Source organism: Coffea arabica, chromosome 4c, assembly GCF_036785885.1.
Source record: "Coffea arabica cultivar ET-39 chromosome 4c, Coffea Arabica ET-39 HiFi, whole genome shotgun sequence".
In the NCBI taxonomy this organism is placed as follows: Eukaryota; Viridiplantae; Streptophyta; class Magnoliopsida; order Gentianales; family Rubiaceae; genus Coffea; species Coffea arabica.
In genome coordinates, this window is record NC_092316.1 from 12,415,974 (window position 1) to 12,425,402 (window position 9,429).

General features: G+C 35.2%; 1 protein-coding gene across 3 annotated transcripts; it reads right to left on the reverse strand.

Moving 5' to 3' along the window:
- Positions 1–1,074: 1,074 nt before the first annotated feature.
- LOC113738436 (DEAD-box ATP-dependent RNA helicase 50) lies at positions 1,075–9,199 on the reverse strand. Of its 3 annotated transcripts, XM_072046052.1 has the most exons (10): positions 8,673–8,811; positions 7,328–7,371; positions 7,087–7,232; positions 6,651–7,016; positions 5,735–5,929; positions 4,815–5,002; positions 3,481–3,694; positions 2,061–2,192; positions 1,799–1,974; positions 1,075–1,636 (listed from the first exon to the last, which is right to left on the reverse strand). In XM_072046052.1, exons 2-10 carry the CDS (start codon positions 7,347–7,349, stop codon positions 1,399–1,401), a joined length of 1,677 nt encoding a protein of 558 aa, XP_071902153.1. In that variant the 5' UTR covers positions 7,350–7,371; positions 8,673–8,811; the 3' UTR covers positions 1,075–1,398. The 3 variants fall into 3 exon arrangements, with proteins under 3 accessions (XP_071902153.1, XP_027121439.1, XP_027121438.1); XM_027265638.2 differs by lacking the exon at positions 7,328–7,371 and having other exon boundaries at positions 8,673–9,199; XM_027265637.2 differs by lacking the exon at positions 7,328–7,371 and having other exon boundaries at positions 7,087–7,235; positions 8,673–9,199.
- Positions 9,200–9,429: the final 230 nt, after the last annotated feature.

Here is a 9,429-nt window from a genome sequence, read left to right on the forward strand (position 1 = left end):
CAGATCCTGTAATGTACTAAAGATTAGTGAAGAAATTGAATTATCTTATTGTAACTTGTCTGGACATTGCATATCCGATTAATATTTTGAGTCAATTTATGTTCTCACTAAGAATTACCCATTGGGTAGTTTTAGAGCAAATCTTATGTTATCTTAAAAGAGCTCAAGAACTTGGTATACTATATGGTAATCATGGTCATTCTCATGTTGAATGCTTCTCAGATGCGGATTGGACAGGTTCTAAAATTGATCGAAAATCTACAATTGGATATTGTGTTTTCGTTGGAGGTAATTTGATATCATGGAAAAGTAAGAAATAAAATGTAATATCTCGCTCTACTGCAGAGTCTGAATACTGGTCTATGACACAATCCACTTGTGAGCTTATATGAATACATCAATTATTGTGTGAGGTGAAAATCAATAATTCACTTCCAATGAAGTTATGGTGTGACAATCAAGCTGTCATCCATATAGCATCAAATTCAGTTTTTCATGAGAGAACAAAGCATATCGAAATTGATTGTCACTTTGTTCATAAAAAAAATTTAACAAAACTTGATTTCAACTAGTCATGTGAGAACTGGAAAGCAGTTAACTGATATGTTTACTAAACCTCTAAATGGTCCGAGAATTGATTATATTTGTGACAAGATGGACATGATTAACATCTATACTTCATCTTGAAGGAGGGTGTTGAAGATATGTGATCTGATATTATAGAAATCATAAATATATAATTTGATTTGATATTGTAAATATTAGAAAAGATTAGATTTGATTTGCTTTGATTATAATATCAAATATTAATTAGATAATAAATTGATTTAAATTAGCATGATTTTAAAATATAAATTAAATTACACTTTTGTATATATTTGTACATTGTATAGTCCAAAAGAATATGAAGAAGAGTATTTTCTCTCCTTTTTTCTTAGTTTTCAAAATAAAATAAAAGAGAGGAAGAATTGAAAACTATGATGTCAACGGGACTCGATAAAAGGGTGAACAGCATTCAGCATTGCAACAGAAGTTGAACGCGTTTAAGAGTCCGAAGGGAATAACACCAACAGATTTTCAAGAAAGGAAAACGGCACTTGTGCTGCCATTGTAATCATGAACAATTGCAGCACCTCGCATGCTTATGTGTCAAGGCTATAGCATTCCAACAATGCTGACACACATGAACCAAAATGAGGTACAAAAGCCTAAATGCCAAAAGAGATCAATTTTAGATCATAAGAATACTCTTTGCAGGTGTATGTGTGCTTCCTAACTTTCCATTGTCGATGCCTATGTTTCTTAGTGCACGTCGCAATCCACTCCAACCCTCAGGCAGATAGAAAAGAAAAGGATTTTTGCATTTAAAGAACCTTTCTGTCTTGCACATGCTGAGTCTTAAGTCATCAACTCATATGCAGATGGCACATCATGCAATGGATGACCTTTTCTATTTCTTTCAATTATCCTCCGTGCAAGAGAAACTTGTTTACCAACTACAAAGATGAAAGCCTTTCCCTTCCCTCCGGCACCTCTGGCAGTCCTCCCAACACGTCGTACATATTCACTGGGATCACGAGGAAAATCAAAGAGCACTACATGATCCACGCCTGCAAAGTCAATCCCCCTGGATGCTCTACAAAATATTATGCAATAGCATAAAATCAGTTTGCAACATAAACCTATTCTGATTTCTATGAGAGTAACTGAACATTATCACAGACTCTCAACAAGTCATCAGTATATTTGAAATTTCAAAAACAAAACATATCTAGAACTCAAAGAATTAAAAGAACACCTGTCAGTGCACACCAAGAATGAAGCACTGTCTTTCATCTGAGAGCCACGGAACTCCTCCATATTTGCAAGCCGTGTTTCATGATCCAAAGCAGCATGGAATGGCAATACTCTAATCATAGACCCTTTTCTGTCAATTCGTTTCAGCACATTTTCAACTTTTCTACATGTCTCAATCTGCATCACATATTTTGTAAAACAGAAATTCTTCATTATAGAAAGACACATCAAGCACTTGATGACTTTAGTAACTGTAGACTTACCTTGTTACAGAAAATAATCGTCTTATTTACTGGATTTTCCTCCAACAAATGGAGAAGAGCATTTTTCTTGTTCAGAAATGCTGTCTCTGGAGACTTCTCTGCTGGGTCTTCTCCACTGCAATCTACGAGTATCTGAGAATTTGAATCAATTATTAGCTAGTAATTAGGAAAAAAAAAACCAAATATGTTATGATTTCTCCAGACAAAATTTAGAAAAGCAAACTGGCACAAAAAGGATATTTCAAAAACATATTAAATTACTGGAATGCCAAAATCCACCTTCACATGAAAACTGGAGTAAGCACCTGTCACATCACTATTTCAAGCATTTGACAGTTGACAGTAGAAAAAGACTTTTATCCTCTGCTTATCCCCAAATGACACTAGGTAAAAGCTCATAAGCAGCCTAATTTTACTCACTATTAGAAAACTCAATAGAGAAGTCTCTACTTATGCATTAACTGTACTAAAAAATTCAGGTCTTTTTAAGGTTAAAACTAAAAAAGCAATCTCTATGCCAATCAAGCCATCAGTTCTGGCCAACAAAAAGACCACTATACCAAATACTCTTGATATCAAAAATAGCACAAAACAATTAAGAAAGGAATATCTTAGAAGGACAGCAAGACCACTAGAGTAATCAAGCCTTCAGTTCCAGCCAGATCCAATTCAACCATATTACCTATTGCTCTTGACTTCCAAAAGCATCATCAGAAAACCATTTATACATATATCCAGCAAGACAGCAAGAAAACAGCAGCCTATGAAATTCTGTGATAACGTAATTCTAATTCTATTCTTGGTATGCATCCATTTTTCCTCAAGAACTTAGTTTCTTGTCTCAGATACCCACATCTTTTGTTCATATAAGCCTCCCTAAACTTCAGCAAACTGCCTAATGAGTTTGACATCTTGTCAACCATGATCAAGACAGCACGAATAATAATACCTAAAGACCCATGCAAAATCTTTTTAGTTCCTGAACCAAACCAAAAATTCTCATTTCTATTTTCCTTCTATAATTCATTTGTCATTGACTTGGTTAGTTTGTTCTTTAGATGCAACAAGATAACTTGATTACATTGATGACTCCAATCATCCAAATAAATTCCATTTCAGTCTTTCCAACATGAAATTGATCAAATTTTTAATTATTAATTTTCCAAGTGAAATGTACCCATGGTTTGCGCACACTTCAAAATGGTCAAACGTATGAAGAGTATCAGGAACTTCCGAGCAGGAACCTCTAACCATGATGACAAACTAGAAGGGAAAGAACCAAAAAGAAAATTGAATAGATGAATCAATGAATAAATAGAAATCATGACGCTCCCACTTAAATTTTGAAATCCATATATTTGTTAAAAGTTAGCAAAAAATGCTTGGACACACAAGATGTTGGACAAGAATAACCACCTACCTCTTCAAGGCCACGGCTTGTACGGTGCATACCAGGCCCCATTATAGCATCACAATCAGGAAAGGCTTCAACAAGGTGGTTGTAGATTTCAACAGGTAAAGTCGCTGTCACAAACAGATATTGTGTTGTGATTGGTGAGGTGTTCATTAGACATTGTAATGCCAGCTCAAAATCTTCATCATTGAAGAGTATATCTACCTCATCCAATACAGCACTGAAAGACAAAGTTATGAGTGATATTAGCATCTATTAATGCCTAACAATCTATTTCTCCATAAAGTGATGCTATAATCTGCCTACTTGTGCTGCATTCAGTGTTCTTGTACTTCCCTCTTCCTATTAAACAACCCACTAGGGCTTCAGAAAAGATCAATACATTTTTCTTTGTATAACTTGACAACAAGCACTATGAGGCCAACACCTCTTTTGTTCCATGGGGATGAAGAAGAGCAATATTGTCTGTTCGAGTTTTATTACCATTATGGCCAAATGCAACTAAATCCATGTCCTTATAGAATAGACAGATGCGAAAGAGCAAAGTGTAAACATAAAAGACATCTCAAGATATTAGTTTTTCTTGTAACTCATTATATATTGCATGAGATTGCATTTGAATGATAATTGCAGTAAAGGAGATCCCTTGAATTTAAACTACCAAAAATGGAGAAGGAAAGAATAGAAAACATAAGGTGGAATACATATAAACTGCAGAGAATCCTTTAAAAGCAAGCAAAGCATCCAAAATTCTCCTTGAATGGTACCAAAATCGAAAAGTAAACAACAAAATGGTCTTGCAGCAATGCACTTGTTGAGTGATGTTCTGACTAATTTGGATATAGATAGAGGGGAAAGGAACCAGTGGGCGTATAGGGAGTCGTACTTAATCCTCCTTTCTCTTTTACAAGCTAAAGCTTTTAACGTGTTTCAGGCATGCCAAAAGCACTTCCAGGGAATGAAAGTAAAATTTTGTGATCCTTTCTTCATTGAAAATGAATATTTTATGCTTTACTGCTGAAATTTTTTGCTCTATCCCAAAACTTCCATTTGTACAGTTAAAGTAATAGAATATCAAGATCCAACCATATAATACATGTTTTCATATTCATCTCATATTGGCATCTTACTTAATCAAGACATTAAGATAGGACCTATCTATATCATTGGCTTATATATTTTTTCAGTCACCACGTATGGGACCATTAAGCAAAACATTAGCCTCATGATTCAACTGACACCTATGCTACTAAACTTTGAATATAGGCACGTCTAACTGCTGTAAATAAGAGATCATATGAAAAGCCTTTAATCAAAACTAGTGAAGAAATTTTGTGTACCATTTGAGATTTTTAAACTGCAGGAAGCCTTCTTTCATCAGAAACATAAATCTTCCAGGAGTAGCTATTAAAACATCTAGTTCTTGTTTTAGATTCTCCAATTGGGTCTTTTGACGAAATCCACCTGTTGTGACCATAGAGCGGAATGGAATGCCCAACTTTGATAAAGATCGGGAAATACTTAAAACCTGCAAAAGATAGACTGCCAAAGTAAGGAGATTAAATAAATAAAAGTCTTCAGAACAAGATGAAAATTTGACTGACAAGTCAAAATCCCTGCACTTGAAAATCAACAAGGGTTCAAAATCGAACAGTTTCTGCAACTTCAAGTTCTTAGTTAGAGAGAGAGAGAGAGAGAGAATACCTGTAACTGGGATGGGAATTTGTTTCGATAAATGGACGATAGCATGAGATAAATGCACTATAAGAGCAGAGTATTGTGCAATGAAGAGAATAAATATTTTGTGTTAAATCACATGCATATTTAAGGAAGTTATTGTCCAAAAGGGTTTCCACGCTTCATGAGTCCATCAAGACAAGAATTAAATGCGCACTTGACCGCTTAGATAATCTGCAGTGCAGGATCTATGAACAGTATGCATTTGTAACCTAATACTCTACACTATTATTTCTATAATTACAATGACAAACAGCAAATCCAGTCCACTTAAAAATGTACATGAACACTTTCCAGTTTCAGTTTTAAGAAAGTGAAATGGAAATAAGAGAAAATAAGGGGCATTTGCAATTTCAGTTTCCTCCAAAATCAGAAACGAAGTTAAAATTGGCTAGTATCAAGGTGAGTTTAATAAGACAAAGTTCGAGTTAAGACACGCATAAAGGCCAACAGTGTGAAGCACAGAAGATATAGAACGCAAAGTTATATAAATAGGAAAAGCAGCTGTTAAGTTCAAACAGACCTGAGAAGCTAACTCAGCTGTGGGCACCAGTACAACAACTCGAGGACTATTAGACATTGACTTGCTAATGCCTTGAAGCTCTTCTTCTCTAAGACGCTGAACAATTGGTAAAAGATATGCCAAAGTTTTTCCTGATCCACTTTGATCAGCTATAATGCAGCTCTTTCCCCCAATAACTGGTTCAAATGCCATGGCCTGAAATTATCACTAATGATCTTAAAGGACAATTTTGAAGGATTTATGAAATTAGCACATGCTAAATTTACTGTATTAGGAATACAGACTAAATCGACAACTCATACAGATAGTTGTTTCCAAATATTTAGTACACTACAACAATAATAGTACCAAATGAGATGAGCAATATAGAGCATGCAGCTGATCAAGATTATGGAGTACAGGCAATACATCCAACAAGAACAGATATTAGTTAAGCTGAATGTTCTAATTAACTAGCATGGCTTAGGACAAGGTCTATTCATCATCCCAAATGCAGGATTATACTTTAAAAGTAATTAATGTCATTTACGCATACCCAGATTACCAGAGCACAGTCAAACAAATACCATATGTCCTTGCTATAAGAGGTCTGAGAAAAGTATATTCTGCCTATAGGTTCGATTTATGGCTCCATTTTCAGTGTAAGATTCTACAGTAGCTAGATCATCCATGCAATATAGCATGTCAAGAAAAACCTCCTTAAGGACATTTGCGGGAAGTAATAAGACTCTTCCATCCTTAAACAATACCTAATAATAGCATATAATGCAACTTGAGGCAAACCCAAAAGACTCGTATATTTGGGACCATCAGTTTAATCTGATATACTTAGATAACTTTAATATCTATTCCCACATACAATTTACTAGTCTCAGTCATGGAAATAGTAATGAATCTATTTTAAAATATGACATACCTGAATATGAGAAGGCTGTAGGAAATGCAGGCCACGCAAACATTCAATAACATAATCTCTGCATCCTAGATCCTTAAAGGACTTTTTACTGAAAAAGTTATGCTTATCATTCATATTCCTCCTTTTGGCAGAATTATTGGCCTGCCTATAAATGTCCCTTGACTCCCTACTACCCCATCCCCGTAAAGTGGTAGAAGAAGCCCTTGACACAGAAACATCTGATTCAGCAGATGAAAAATCAGACAGCTGATCTTCTGTTGGTGTACATTGATCCTTTGGAAGTTGTCCAGTTTCACGTCTAAATGATATCTCATGGTGTTCCTTATGATCATTAGTCAAGATATTTTGCAGTATGTCTTTGCTTTCCTGTAACAGGCTGTTTCAGTTAAAAATCAGCTAAACTAGTTATCTAGTATTGATGCCATAATGAACTTACAGCTAATTGAAGACGCGTGTTATGTGCATTCTGTTCTAGGTGATCAAGGTCATTGGTTTCTTGAATCTTTCTGTGACTTCTCCTAACAAGAGCTTTTACTCTCTGAGCTTTTAATCTCCCAAAACTTCTAGCCAGTCCTCCACTACCTGCTGTTGAACCAGCAGAACAAATGTGATCAACATTTTATCTGGCATAGCATGAAGCAGCAGATTAATGGACTGATAATAACTTCTTCCTTTACATGTACTATTGCATAGCCGCATGATCCATCATATACAGCACTATCTGCAGTTCAATGCTCATAAGCTTAGAGGTTTTGAATTTAAATACGAAGTCAAAGAATTTAAGTTTGCCAAGCGCTAATTCTCTAAGCATGATATGTCTAATCAACAAGAAACTACTTCAAGCATTAATTGAATTTTTGCAGCATCAAAATGCAGGAAATTCATATTCAAGATATCATAACTCCGTGCAAGTTTGCTAGAGTACCAAGAAGTGCAGCATGCAGTTTGCTAGATTCCGTATATAACAAACAAATGTACTAGGTACCAACTTAACAATGCTGTACTCTAGTCTTTATTTTGCTTCTCATCCATCCTCTGCAGCCACATTCCATTCCAAGGATCTTAATACAACATATGAACAGTAAATCACAACTTATTTTCTGATGATCAATAATGAAGATCAGAGACACGTGAAAAACTTAGCAGGAGTATATCACGAATTCCATTAGCATCTATAATTGATTTCTTCTGTGTAATATTAATGAAATAGGGCCTCATTGGTAAGTGCTACAAGATCTCATGCATTGCAACCCATCGTTATGGACCCAAACCTTTAGTGCGGAACATTTTAGTTAGGTGCCAATTGATAAGCTATTCTAAGGGTAGTTCATTCTACTTCAGTGAGATTTAAGATACCCTGCAAGCTGTTTACTTCAGCTTCTCCCTTCAGAAACCAATTACACCAGCATATTTAATGAGCCAAAACCTAGCTCCAAATTAATTGCTCCAGTCTCCAAAAGCTATTTCAACTGTTTCCACATGGTTTGAAAAGTTGGTAATAATTTGTCTCAATTCATGGATGTATCTCGTTAAATTTACAAGCCTCCTTTTGTTAACCCATTTTATTACGTGAAATGCAAATAGTGCAAGAAACAAAAGAAATCATAACCCTCTGCTAAGTTCTTATAAATAAATACCAATTCTTGACAAGACTAAAACGAAGTCCTGAATGTTATGCACTAAAATACGACTCAACTTATTCCAAATTTCACAACAAATTTGTCATTCTCATGATATTCCAAATCTGCATTAACTAATTTTTTCAAATTCCGATGGTCCCAAATTGATTCTTGCCAAATTTTGGCTACATATAAAATATTCCTAATTTATTTATCAACAGAAAAAATTCCCTTCAAGAGAGCTCCATTTAAATACCAAACTCACCCTACAGCTTTCAACTTAGTACAAAAGACTATACTTTTCTATTAAATCAGCAATATTTTACCAAAATTAAGATTCCTTAACGTGACAAAAACAAAGTTTAAACCCAAAATATTGAAAAAAGAAATGCACAGCTCTCACCTGGGCTGCCAACTGAATCATCAGCACCATCTGAATTCCCCCTCCTTTTGCTGTTTGATGAAAAGGGTTCCCAGGAAAGAACTTGCTGGGAAGGAATGGGGGAATTTGGAGGGTCATTCTCCTCACCACCCCAGACGATAAATTTCTCCCCAGTCTCATTATCTATAAGCTGATAAGCCCCTGGTGTATCCAAAGACAATCTTGTGTATCGACCAGCTCGTACCACCATCTTAACTCTCATGGCCCTCTGCTGATGATTAATAAGCTGAAGATTAAAGGATAGTTTTCTGTCAATTTGGAAGTTTATTGGCAGTGATGATGATAGTGATGCTGCAGCCATTGATGTATAAGCAAGCATTTTTTTCCCACTTTTTTCAGTGATTTTCAGTTCCCCATAATATTTCAAGTATCCAGAAAATCTGCACTTTGATGATAAAAGTGAGTAAAATGGATAAAATGGCTGCAAAATGCTGCAATTGGACGATAAAAAGTGAGTAAATTGGATAACCTGGCAGCAACATGGGATGAACAGCAAAGATATTACCAAACCCCAAATTGATAATTCATTCAGAGCAATTTACACTTTTCACCCCTAAACTATTTGTGATTAGCACTTTGCTCCCATAAACTTTTTTTTGTCCAAATGATTATTGTATTGATAACACTAAAAGTTTATGCCATATCGACAAAGGTCAAAGAACTTTACCAATGTGCATATTTGCACAAAGGAATAATCAATCCACTCTTCATGGTGTGT

Bases quoted from the DNA above. Each gene is read 5' to 3' on its own strand.
- LOC113738436 (XM_027265637.2), bottom strand. From the start codon at position 9,030: ATGCTTGCTTATACATCAATGGCTGCAGCATCACTATCATCATCACTG. The intron at 7,017-7,086 runs GTAAGTTCATTA...AGCCTGTTACAG, and splicing joins ACACGCGTCTTCAATTAGCT to GAAAGCAAAGACATACTGCA. The intron at 1,637-1,798 runs GTGTTCTTTTAA...AATATTTTGTAG, and splicing joins TTCTTGGTGTGCACTGACAG to AGCATCCAGGGGGATTGACT.